The 13,925-nt window shown below is 48.2% G+C and overlaps 1 protein-coding gene across 1 annotated transcript in view; it reads right to left on the minus strand.

The window, feature by feature from the left end:
• The window catches only part of LOC123755062 (nitric oxide synthase, salivary gland-like), a 199,410-nt gene that overhangs the window by 19,031 nt on the left and 166,454 nt on the right, over positions 1-13,925 (minus strand). The window contains exons 22-25 of the mRNA XM_069332947.1: positions 11,163-11,250; positions 7,142-7,266; positions 1,914-2,056; positions 411-602 (exon numbers count right to left, since the gene is read on the minus strand). Coding sequence (XP_069189048.1) covers positions 411-602; positions 1,914-2,056; positions 7,142-7,266; positions 11,163-11,250 — 548 coding nt within the window. The remainder of the gene's footprint in view (positions 1-410; positions 603-1,913; positions 2,057-7,141; positions 7,267-11,162; positions 11,251-13,925) is intronic.

Genomic DNA, 13,925 nt, shown 5'->3' on the forward strand with positions numbered 1-13,925 from the left:
TGTTAAACCAACGCCACAGTGCCAGACCGCCATTACAAGGCTCTGGACCACATGTGCCACACCTTAACACATGTTGGATGAAACATATCCAGCCTAATTAGGCCATAACAACTACACAGCTAAGGATATGATATTATTTTTATTTAATAAAGTAGATAATTAATAATACTGTAGATTAGGCCACCATATGTGGTATAATTTAAATTTTGCAAGAGGTAAACAATCGTTGCTTATAATATATGCACTCATAGTGGTATAAGTTATAAGTGTCCCTCCAAACTATGTGCAGGCTGAATCAAAATATACAGTCCACTTAGAATAATAATAATTCAATATTGAAGTTAATAAAAATATAATAAAAATAAATAAATGCCTGCTAGGATTTTCCCAGAAGAGGCTCGGGTACTCACCTTGAGCTTAGTGAGGAAGGCGATGGCCTGGAGGAGGGAGAGGCGGGAGTTGTGCTGGAGTATGGCAGCGAGGGTGTTGTGCACATCACGGGCCATGGCCTCGCTGCCGCAGACATAGACGTGGCCCTCCTCCTCCAGCAGGTGCCTCTGGACCTCCCTCCCGTACATCACCAGCAGATCTTGCACGTACATCTGCCGACAAGCTCCCGTAGAATTAGAGTGAACTGCTCCCCGTTAGCGACTCTCCACGGAGATTAGCAAGCCTCGAAACTTCCCACTCAAATGTTAATACTGTTATAAACCGCCTCCTGTTGCTAGCCGCACCACACATTGCAGGGTGACTCGTTTTTGGCCGGGGATGATCATAGGCGGGTGGAGGTCGAACACTATTTGCATTAATATGGCAAATCACAATAACTTTCAGTCTCGCAAAATATAAGACTCCATCCTAACGCATACTAGAGAGATGGAGGAAAGTGATGAAGGGTAGGGAAGGGGGTGATGGGAAGGGAAGGGGGTGTTGGGAAGGGAAGGGGGTGATGGGAGGGGAAGGTGGTGATAGGAAGGGAAGGTGGTGATGGGTAAGGGAAGGTGATGATGGGAAGGGAAGGTAGTGATTTGAAGGGAAGGTAGTGATGGGAAGGGAAGGTTGTGATGGAAAGGGAAGATGGTGATGGGAAGGGAAGGTGGTGATGGGAAGGGAAGGTGGTGATGGGAAGGGAAGGTGGTAATGGGAAGGGAAGGTGGTGATGGGAAGGGAAGGTTGTGATGGGAAGGGAAGGTGGTGATGGGAAGGTAGTGATGGGTAAGGTGGGTGGTGATGGATTGGGAAGGTGGTGATGGGAAGGGAAGGTTGTGATGAGAAGGGAAGGTGGTGATGGGAAGGGAAGGTGGTGATGGGAAGGGAAGGTGGTGATGGGAAGGGAAGGTGGTGATGGGAAGGGAAGGTGGTGATGGGAAGGGAAGGTGGTGATGGGAAGGTAGTGATGGGTAAGGTGGGTGGTGATGAATAGGGAAGGTGGTGATGGGAAGGGAAGGTTGTGATGAGAAGGGAAGGTGGTGATGGGAAGGGAAGGTGGTGATGGGAAGGGAAGGTGGTGATGGGAAGGGAAGGTGGTGATGGGAAGGGAAGGTGGTGATGGGAAGGGAAGGTGGTGATGGGAAGGGAAGGTGGTGATGGGAAGGGAAGGTGGTGATGGGAAGGTAGTGATGGGTAAGGTGGGTGGTGATGGATTGGGAAGGTGTTGATGGGTAGGGAAGGTGGTGATGGGTAGGGAAGATGGTGATGGGTAGGGAAGGTGGTGATGGGAAGGGAAATTGGTGATGGGTAGGGTAGGTGGTGATGGGAAGGGAAGGTGGTGATGGGAAGGTAGTGATGGGAAGAGAAAGTGATAGAGGAGAGAGGAGGTACTGATGGGTAGGAAAGAAGGTGAAGGGTAGGGAAGGTGTGCACCTAAGATTGCTACAGTGACGAAGACAGTGTTTAAGACACAGCAACATTACCTTGGGGACCGTGGGGTGTCTGGAGAGGGCCAGGTGCTGCTGACTGATGGCTCCCGAGCGCACCATGGACCATTTTTCGTCCTCATACAGGTCCTCTGCGATGGTCCGGCAGCCGTAGTACAGCACCAGCTCCCCGGCCACTCCTGTGTGACACACAGTGTTAGTACAGCACCAGCTCCCCGGCCACTCCTGTGTGACACACAGTGTTAGTACAGCACCAGCTCCCCGGCCACTCCTGTGTGACACACAGTGTTAGTACAGCACCAGCTCCCCGGCCACTCCTGTGTGACACACAGTGTTAGTACAGCACCAGCTCCCCGGCCACTCCTGTGTGACACACAGTGTTAGTACAGCACCAGCTCCCCGGCCACTCCTGTGTGACACACAGTGTTAGTACAGCACCAGCTCCCCGGCCACTCCTGTGTGACACACAGTGTTAGTACAGCACCAGCTCCCCGGCCACTCCTGTGTGACACACAGTGTTAGTACAGCACCAGCTCCCCGGCCACTCCTGTGTGACACACAGTGTTAGTACAGCACCAGCTCCCCGGCCACTCCTGTGTGACACACAGTGTTAGTACAGCACCAGCTCCCCGGCCACTCCTGTGTAACACACAGTGTTAGTACAGCACCAGCTCCCCGGCCACTCCTGTGTGACACACAGTGTTAGTACAGCACCAGCTCCCCGGCCACTCCTGTGTGACACACAGTGTTAGTACAGCACCAGCTCCCCGGCCACTCCTGTGTGACACACAGTGTTAGTACAGCACCAGCTCCCCGGCCACTCCTGTGTGACACACAGTGTTAGTACAGCACCAGCTCCCCGGCCACTCCTGTGTAACACACAGTGTTAGTACAGCACCAGCTCCCCGGCCACTCCTGTGTGACACACAGTGTTAGTACAGCACCAGCTCCCCGGCCACTCCTGTGTGACACACAGTGTTAGTACAGCACCAGCTCCCCGGCCACTCCTGTGTAACACACAGTGTTAGTACAGCACCAGCTCCCCGGCCACTCCTGTGTAACACACAGTGTTAGTACAGCACCAGCTCCCCGGCCACTCCTGTGTGACACACAGTGTTAGTACAGCACCAGCTCCCCGGCCACTCCTGTGTGACACACAGTGTTAGTACAGCACCAGCTCCCCGGCCACTCCTGTGTGACACACAGTGTTAGTACAGCACCAGCTCCCCGGCCACTCCTGTGTGACACACAGTGTTAGTACAGCACCAGCTCCCCGGCTACTCCTGTGTAACACACAGTGTTAGTACAGCACCAGCTCCCCGGCTACTCCTGTGTAACACACAGTGTTAGTACAGCACCAGCTCCCCGGCCACTCCTGTGTAACACACAGTGTTAGTACAGCACCAGCTCCCCGGCCACTCCTGTGTAACACACAGTGTTAGTACAGCACCAGCTCCCCGGCCACTCCTGTGTAACACACAGTGTTAGTACAGCACCAGCTCCCCGGCTACTCCTGTGCAACAGTGTTACTGTAGCACAGCTCCAGCTACCAGCTTGTGGACCCCTAAGTTATCATACTATTCAGAGGAGTGATAATTAAAAACAAACCACTAGCAGACACCCCCAGTGCTGCCACCTTCACTGACACGACAATTATGCCAGCATCCTCAGTAAGGAATCTCCCGGACGCCTATTTAATTGTAGGTGGGGGGTGGGGGTGGACTCAGGAAATTCCGGCTCTGTATACCTGTAATCATGAGGTCACACCCAGACTGAGCAACAGGTGACTCAGTCTTCCCCTCACGTTACTTAGGTGTGTCCACCTCTCTTTCTCACTAAACAAACCTCTCAGGGGACTAGAGGAACAAATCTTGTAAAAAACAAACATTTACTTCAAAGAAATACAAGAATTATAAATGATGCCTTGGATGGAGTCCTCAACTCGCGTCCAAATTACAGGTTACAGCCTCATTAACATTACAGGTTACAGCCTCACTGCCATTACAGGTTACAGCCTCATTAACATTACAGGTTACAGCCTCATTAACATTACAGGTTACAGCCTCACTGCCATTACAGGTTACAGCCTCATTAACATTACAGGTTACAGCCTCATTAACATTACAGGTTACAGCCTCACTGCCATTACAGGTTACAGCCTAAGTCTACACTCCAGGTTCTCCTGACAATGTAAGCCATTGCCAGATAACATGACATACAAAGAAAAAGTGCGACTCGTCGGAATCTACAAGCGTTCTTAGCGCGAAATTGCAGCAGCCATTGACAAGGCAATATCAGTGAGGACCAGTTGACGTCCATATGCATGGTAACAAGGCCACAGTAATCGTGGCAACAAATGCGGATCTACAGAAGATCCTGGATCCGGAACCCCGGGTTCCTCCCAGACAAGTCACTGCCGGGAAAACAATATTTGTGAACAGGCTGAACTGCTGGTTAGCGGGTGAGGTCCCCGACACCATAGTGGGACAAAGAAACGAAGAAAACCGTACTCTGAAAACGACGACAGCTCTACTGATCAAGACTAACGATGTCACTCCACCCACAATAACGACCTTCGAAACAGCATAACAGGCCTAGGAAGCAGTGAAGAACGGTTTCAAGTGCTTTAGAATCACCTCCCCCAAACTAGATCGCCATGGAGAAGGTCTACAACGTGAGACAATGCTACAAGTCCTTCAGCTATGAACACTTCTACAACAAGTGCCCGGAACAAATGGATAAGTGCAACTCATGCTCAAGCACTCACAACTACAAGGACTGTACCGCCACCACCAAGGAATGCGCTAACTGTGGAGAACAGTATGTCGCCACCTCCTACCTCTGCAAAAAAGGAAGGAAGGAACTGAAAAAAATTAAAGAGAAAATCACTATGCCGCCGACCACCCAGAGGCAAGTCACCGCGACTTTAGATCTTGGACTTGACCAGTTTCCGAGCCTGCCTTCTATAAGCCAGATGCAGACGGCGACCGTATCAGTCCTACCAAACAGTGGTTCCTCCCAACAGATCACTCGGCCTCCACACTGGGAACCTAAGAACTAATTAGCATCCTCGTAGTACCTTGCATCACATGCAGGCATTATCCCTGGTCTTATTCGACTAGCGGAGAGGCTTGCCGTACCAGACAATCAACGATTCGTCAAGGAACTCAACATGCTGTACCTAATCAATGGCCTGGACCCCATCATCGCCCCGGACGCAAGTCTCATTGCCTCCACTACCACTCTGGAGACTACCACCACGGCGACCACGAGGTCGATTTCAACACAGTCACTAGAACCACCCAAGACCCGACTGGCACAAACAGAGGTATTTCCCTCTCCACCTTCCAACACTCCTACCATCGCCATCTTAGCAGATGCGCTACCACCACTATCTCAGCAGTTGTTAGCTAGCTAGCACCAGGACGTTGCTAGCTAGCTAGCATCTCACTGTGCTGTCTTCAACTACTAACAGCACCACTAAAGTTCCTGAAATAGCTTCTACTACTAATCCCCGACACCTGAGCCTACCTCAGACTGCGAGACAAAAGACAAAACCACCAACTATGGATGTTACAGACTCTTCAGACAAAGAAATCTTAGTAGGAGCTCCACCGCCGCACCACAAATACGACACCTACTCAATACAAGACCTCCTCATGGAGGCCACCTCACCAAACCTTACGACAGCGCCTCACCAAACCTCACCAAACGACAGCGCGGCCATATCAACTCGCAGCAAAGCTCAGCCAAAGAAAAAACGGAAGAACTAGAGATCTATACTAACCCACCAGCTCCATAAGTGGTACAACGAGCCCCATCCCCTGATCTTCAGTATCAGCTATTGATACAGATAATAGCTCCAAAGAGCCTCCACTTACAGGCTCACCATAGACCGTGTTACTTGGAACTTTTTGTTCTGAGTAGCTGAATCAGAAACAACAGCAACATTGTCACTCTGGTGTTTGCATGATGACTGGTGCAGTATGCTGTGTGTTCCATCGTGTTCTGGATGTTGGCAGAGTGTAATTTGGTGCAAGGTGGCTATTGATGCATGGCTTGGTTTGCTTTATGTATAATGCCTCGTAGATTGACCAGACCACACACTAGTGGGTGAAGGGACGACGACTTTTCATTACCCTACAAACCTTAGACAATCGACTTGAGAATGGTCCAGGACGGACCGAAACATCGTCGTCCCTTCACCTTCTAGTGTGTGGTCTGGTCAATATACTTTAGCCACGTTATTGTGACTCATCGCCTGCATGCCTCGTAGATGTCCAGTCATCTGTTGTCGCTATATCTGACGATTATTTTGGTGTTGTTTGAGAGTATTTCTCTGGTGATGGTCTGGTTATGAAGAGACTATATGTTCTCTTATACGTCCTTGCTGCTTGTTACTTGTTAGGCATCTTGAAAAGGATGATGTTGTCTTGTCAATATATTGAGTTGGTTGAGGCTGACAGTCCCCAAGTGGGCATGTGAGGACAACATTCATTCGTCATTTATTTGGTTTCAGGATAGTTCTTCATGAGCATGTTGGCAGTCCTCTTGTTCCTATAGTTTATTATTAGGTCAATCTTCTGGATGGTGTCAGTAGGGGTCACATTTCTATCAATAATTCAGGACCCTCTCTTTCGTTTTGTGGGCCCTGGATAAGTTCTGAAGAATATTATAATAGCAGGGACCAATGATGTGCTGTTGTTTCTTGTATCTGAAGTCACATGGCGGCTAACCTTCCTTTTTATGATTTCCTTGATATATCCCTTAGAGTATCCATTATTGATCAGGACCTGCCTTACTCTGCCGAGTTCCTCGTCGACCTGCTTCTAACCTGAGCTGTGTTTAGAGGCGCGGGTGACATAGGCATTGACAGCACTTTGCTTGTATCTCTCAGGGCACTCACTCTTACCATTAAGGCACATTCCTATCTTGGTTCCCTTAGATATATTAGTCGTATAAACGCTATAATAAAAATGGCACTTACTGAAAGCCATTTAGTCTGTGTGGTATACATGCGAGACTGTCAGCACGCTACAAGATGGCAGATGTAGACTGTACTCCGAGTCAAACAGGATGTGCGAATAGAGTGCATAACGGTGCTCGTCCACTTGAACCATCAGCAACTGAATGCCGACCATGCATAAAGCCAAGCAGTCGCTATTCAGTGTATTAAAATGCATAAGAGAATGGACCAGTTACCCTACACACCTTAAACTACTCTACCTCGAGTCAACCCACAGAACTGAATTAGTGTTATTCACCTTTACGCTGAGTTCTCACGTGGTGATAGTGTTGCCAGAAGCCTCTGAAGGGAGCAATCCCGCTGCCAGCCGCGACCATCATCACAGGTACTCTGGGGTTCTTCGGCAAGTGGAAGTTGGTAGCACTGAAAGTAAGCCTCTTAGTACAAGTATGGCACCAATGAGGTACAATAAATTTTGATACATATATATTTTTCTTTAAACTAGCACACGGGATATAGTAAACAGTCCAGGCCTGCAAAATGCTCCTATCTTGAGCTATCTTGAGATGATTTCGGGGCTTTAGTGTCCCCGCGGCCCGGTCCTCGACCAGGCCTCCACCCCCAGGAAGCAGCCCGTGACAGCTGACTAACACCCAGGTACCTATTTTACTGCTAGGTAACAGGGGCATAGGGTGAAAGAAACTTTGCCCATTGTTTCTCGCCGGCGCCTGGGATCGAACCCAGGACCACAGGATCACAAGTCCAGTGTGCTGTCCGCTCGGCCGACCGGCTCCCCTGGCCAAGATCATTGTCGGTGATCATGTGAGACCACAACACGTGACCTTGGACAGTTCAAGAGGTCATGCCACGATACATATACCTCTTGTCTAAAACATTTAAGTCTCCAGGCCTGACGAAGTATTTGAAAGATCGTAAAAATATATTAAATAAATTATTACAATTAAAGGCCTCTGGCAGACCCTGTGGAAGGTTGTTAATATCAGTCCTGGGTAATTAAAAGGTAAATGCATGTCTTATATCAAACTATCATCCAATTTGTTTATAATCAATTCATGGAAAATTACTTGAAGAGATAATCGTAAATGTCATTCGTAGCCCTCCGCTAGAACACAGATTAATGCAACTTTGAAATGCGAATATACGAAAAGACGACCATTTTCATAAATTTATTATACATAATTCAAGCATATTTAAAGCAGTATGCAGTGGTAAAGTTTGCTGAGATAATGACGTGGAAAGTGGTTTGAATTTTGACCTTTTCCTAACGAAATATTATTAAGAAATAAAGAGGAGCACGGTGTTCTAGACTGGATCAGAGTATGTTACCACACAGGTAAAAGGACCAGTTAGTATAAATGTAGCAAAATGAGAGTGTAGCACCGTGGCGTGTGGGGCCCCAGGGATGTGCCCGGTACCTTTATCCTTCACCCGGATACATAAATGACTTTGAGACTAAAGTGACCATCAACTAAATTGGTTTACAATTCTAACAAATAACGGGTAATAAACTCATTCGGTGATCAAGAAACTTTGTAGAAAGACATCAATACACTTTCATAATTAAACTAAAAGTTTCAGATGCTGTTGAGTGCTGAGAACTGTTGTGGTACAAGCCAGGGAGGAGAGAACACAACCTCCACACACAAGCCTAAATAAAGATATACATTAGCTAAATCATCTCTAGATCCTTTAAAGCCATTAAATTATTAGTAGGAATCTCAAGCCAAGAAAAACTATATTAAGAGTAAAAATGAGACTAACAAAGTACTAGGATTTATATCTAGAAGCTTTTGTAATAAACTCATTATCATTCTTCATATTTACCCTGCTCCTGTGAGACCCACTGGTAATATGCTGAACAGTTTTGAACACAATGTTTAGACAATTTATGTTCAGACTAAAATATATGATATAGGCGCCTGACAGCTGGGTGGACAGCGCTTCGGATTCGTAGTCCTGAGGTTCCGGGTTCGATCCCCGGTGGAGGCGGAGACAAATGGACAAAATGTTTCTTACACCCTGATACCCCTGTTAGCTAGCAGTAAATAGGTACCTGGGAGTTAGCTGCTACGGGCTGCTTCCTAGAGGGTGTGTAACAAAAAGGAGGCCTGGTCGTGGACCGGGCCGCGGGGACGCTAAGCTCCGAAATCATCTCAAGATAACCTCAAGATAGAGTATACAATAATCTCAGGAAACAAAAATTCCTCACATATTAAATATAAAGAAAGATAAATAAAACGCGTGAGTAGGGGGCATTAAACGAATGACAACCAGTAGATTGTCTATACAGTATACCTCGGTCATAAAAGTATTTGTGTACGTCTGATACCATACTACTTGTGAAGGAGGAAATGTATATGTTTACCTCTCAGAATGTTTGGTAATGTGTTTATTTGTGATGTGTGTCTATGTATATATTAACACGTTGTACTGAATGGGGTGAGAATAGCTTGAGCTACCTCAATCCTTTGTGTGTATTTTACCTCAATAAACTTATTTCAATTTCAATTTCAATTTCAACCAGCAGATGAGAGAGCATAATAAAGGTGTATAAACCCTGAAAGTGGACACTCATTCCAAGTTCGAACACGAAATCAAAAATTACCATTTCATAAATTTAGATTTAGAAGAGAAAAAAGCCAAAGTTGATTTAGAATATATGGTTGCAAATTTAAGGGACAAATTACCAAGTAACGTCATAGAAGCAACTCACGCATGAGTTAGGCAGATATATGAATGGGACTTAATGGCCCAGTGAGATAATGTAACCAATTTACATATCTTTACATATATGTAAGACTTGGAGCAGGTGGTTGATGACTGTGGCTGCACCTCTAGGCCTCGTAACTCTCAACATATCTAATGTTGCTTCTTGTATATTTTTTTGATTTGCTTTTTATCTGAAACTTTAGTTTATTGGATTATACTTGTTTCTGAGTTGTTTGCTGAGATTATACGTGTTTCTGAGTTGTTTGCTGAGATTATACCTGTTTCTGGGTTGTTTGCTGAGATTATACGTGTTTCTGAGTTGTTTGCTGAGATTATACGTGTTTCTGAGTTGTTTGCTGAGATTATACGTGTTTCTGGGTTGTTTGCTGAGATTATACGTGTTTCTGAGTTGTTTGCTGAGATTATACGTGTTTCTGAGTTGTTTGCTGAGATTATAGAGACACCGGGAACCTGTCAGTAACGTTCCTCAAACTGAACCCTCGTCCTGGTAACTCGGCACTGGCTGCTCCGTCCAGGTCAGCCCGTCCCTCACGCTGGCTGCTCCGTCCAGGTCAGCCCGTCCCTCACACTGGCTGCTCCGTCCCGGTCAGCCCGTCCCTCACGCTGGCTGCTCCGTCCAGGTCAGCCCGTCCCTCACGCTGGCTGGTAGCGTGGATCTACACAGTCACCCTCAGCTTGATAAGTCATTCCTTATGGAAAACTTTCTCAACGGTTATTGTTGTTGTTAAAGATTCGCTACCTGGAACAAAGTTCCAAGTAGCACGGGCTATGGCGAGCCCGTCTTCTCTACGGACTTCATAGAAATGTTGGTATATTACAAGGTGGTATTTTGGAGATCCAGATTAGGTTTGCGACTCTATATTTCACATACCATCGTGCTTTTACCTTAATAATTTACAATCATCTAATAATTTATCGACTTTTCCAAATGACGGTTTTCATATTTTTTTCCTTAGGCCGATGTTTAACTGATTGGACGAGAGTTTAAGGCACATTTTCTGTGACTTTAGTAATATTAGCGGCAGGCAGAGGCAGTACGGATGTCTGGCAGACCAACGGACAATATAGCCAGACAAGCCTCAGACCACTGGTCAAAACAGACCACTGGTCAAAACAGACCACTGGTCCAAACAGACCAAGTCATCATAGACTGTGAAGGACCATAGTACATAGGAGAGCCTTAAGTTGCTTTCAGGCAGGACTCACCTTCTATGGAGGACTAACCTTCTATGGAGGACTCATCTTCTATGGAGGACTTCACCTTCTATGGAGGACTCACTTTCTATGAAGGACTCACCTTCTATGGAGGACTCACCTTCTATGGAGGACTCACCTTCTATGGAGGACTCACCTTCTATGGAGGACTCACCTTTTATGGAGGACTCACCTTCTATGGAGGACTCACCTTCTATGGAGGACTCACCTTCTATGGAGGACTTCACCTTCTATGGAGGACTCACCTTCTATGGAGGACTCACCTTCTATGGAGGACTCACCTTCTATGGAGGACTCACCTTCTATGGAGGACTCACCTTCTATGGAGGACTCACCTTCTATGGAGGACTCACCTTCTATGGAAGAGTTCGAGGGTGTCGGTGGGTGCGATGTACTTGAGGAAGCCGGTGGCGACGCCCTGGTGCACGGCGCCGGCTCCTCCTGCGGGTAATGCAGCCACACTTATGACAACTGTAGTGCCACCTGGTGACAGCTGGCCACCTGTGTCTATGTTGTACCACCTGGTGACAGCTGGCTACCTGTGTCTATGTTGTACCACCTGGTGACAGCTGGCTACCTGTGTCTATGTTGTACCACCTGGTGACAGCTGGCTACCTGTGTCTATGTTGTACCACCTGGTGACAGCTGGCCACCTGTGTCTATGTTGTACCACCTGGTGACAGCTGGCTACCTGTGTCTATGTTGTACCACCTGGTGACAGCTGGCTACCTGTGTCTATGTTGTACCACCTGGTGACAGCTGGCTACCTGTGTCTATGTTGTACCACCTGGTGACAGCTGGCTACCTGTGTCTATGTTATACCACCTGGTGACGGCTGGCTACCTGTGTCTATGTTGTACCACCTGGTGACAGCTGGCTACCTGTGTCTATGTTGTACCACCTGGTGACAGCTGTATTGGCCACAGAGACTGGTGTCTTGGCCACAGAGACTGGTGTCTTGACCACAGAGACTGGTGTCTTGGCCACAGAGACTAGTGTCTTGGCCACAGAGACTAGTGTCTTGGCCACAGAGACTAGCGTCTTGGCCACAGAGACTAGTGTCTTGGCCACAGAGACTAGTATCTTGGCCACAGAGACTAGTATCTTGGCCACAGAGACTAGTATCTTGGCCACAGAGACTAGTGTCTTGGCCACAGAAACTAGTGTCTTGGCCACAGAGACTAGTGTCTTGGCCACAGAGACTGGTGTCTTGGGCACAGAGACAAGTGTCTTGGCCACAGAGACTGGTGTCTTGGCCACAGAGACTGGTGTCTTGGCCACAGAGACTGGTGTCTTGGCCACAGAGACTGGTGTCTTGACCACAGAGACTGGTGTCTTGGCCACAGAGACTAGTGTCTTGGCCACAGAGACTAGTGTCTTGGCCACAGAGACTAGCGTCTTGGCCACAGAGACTAGTGTCTTGGCCACAGAGACTAGCGTCTTGGCCACAGAGACTAGTGTCTTGGCCACAGAGACTAGTGTCTTGGCCACAGAGACTAGTATCTTGGCCACAGAGACTAGTGTCTTGGGCACAGAGACTAGTATCTTGGCAACAGAGACTAGTGTCTTGGCCACAGAGACTAGTGTCTTGGCCACAGAGACTAGCGTCTTGGCCACAGAGACTAGTGTCTTGGCCACAGAGACTAGTGTCTTGGCCACAGAGACTAGCGTCTTGGCCACAGAGACTAGTGTCTTGGCCACAGAGACTAGTGTCTTGGCCACAGAGACTACTGTCTTGGCCACAGAGACTAGTGTCTTGGCCACTGAGACTGGTGTCTTGGCCACAGAGACTGGTGTCTTGACCACAGAGACTGGTGTCTTGGCCACAGAGACTAGTGTCTTGGCCACAGAGACTAGTGTCTTGGCCACAGAGACTAGTGTCTTGGCCACAGAGACTAGTGTCTTGGCCACAGAGACTAGCGTCTTGGCCACAGAGACTAGTGTCTTGGCCACAGAGACTAGTGTCTTGGCCACAGAGACTAGTATCTTGGCCACAGAGACTAGTGTCTTGGGCACAGAGACTAGTATCTTGGCAACAGAGACTAGTGTCTTGGCCACAGAGACTAGTGTCTTGGCCACAGAGACTAGCGTCTTGGCCACAGAGACTAGCGTCTTGGCCACAGAGACTAGCGTCTTGGCCACAGAGACTAGCGTCTTGGCCACAGAGACTAGTGTCTTGGCCACAGAGACTAGTGTCTTGGCCACAGAGACTAGTGTCTTGGCCACAGAGACTAGTGTCTTGGCCACAGAGACTAGTGTCTTGGCCACAGAGACTGGTGTCTTGGCCACAGAGACTGGTGTCTTGACCACAGAGACTAGTGTCTTGACCACAGAGACTAGTGTCTTGGCCACAGAGACTAGTATCTTGGCCACAGAGACTAGTATCTTGGCCACAGAGACTAGTGTCTTGGCCACAGAGACTAGTGTCTTGGCCACAGAGACTGGTGTCTTGGCCACAGAGACTAGTGTCTTGGCCACAGAGACTGGTGTCTTGACCACAGAGACTAGTATCTTGGCCACAGAGACTAGTGTCTTGGCCACAGAGACTAGTGTCTTGGCCACAGAGACTAGTGTCTTGGCCACAGAGACTAGTGTCTTGGCCACAGAGACTGGTGTCTTGGCAACAGAGACTAGTGTCTTGGCCACAGAGACTAGTGTCTTGGCCACAGAGACTGGTGTCTTGGCCACAGAGACTAGTGTCTTGGCCACAGAGACTGGTGTCTTGACCACAGAGACTAGTATCTTGGCCACAGAGACTAGTGTCTTGGCCACAGAGACTAGTGTCTTGGCCACAGAGACTGGTGTCTTGGCCACAGAGACTGGTGTCTTGGCCACAGAGACTAGTGTCTTGGCCACAGAGACTGGTGTCTTGGCCACAGAGACTAGTATCTTGGCCACAGAGACTGGTGTCTTCGCCACAGAGACAAGTGTCTTGGCCACAGAGACTAGTGTCTTGGCCACAGAGACTAGTGTCTTGGCCACAGAGACTGGTGTCTTGGCCACAGAGACTGGTGTCTTGACCACAGAGACTAGTGTCTTGACCACAGAGACTAGTGTCTTGGCCACAGAGACTAGTATCTTGGCCACAGAGACTGGTGTCTTGGCCACAGAGACTA

Source organism: Procambarus clarkii, chromosome 28 (assembly GCF_040958095.1).
Source record: "Procambarus clarkii isolate CNS0578487 chromosome 28, FALCON_Pclarkii_2.0, whole genome shotgun sequence".
Classification (NCBI taxonomy): domain Eukaryota; kingdom Metazoa; phylum Arthropoda; class Malacostraca; order Decapoda; family Cambaridae; genus Procambarus; species Procambarus clarkii.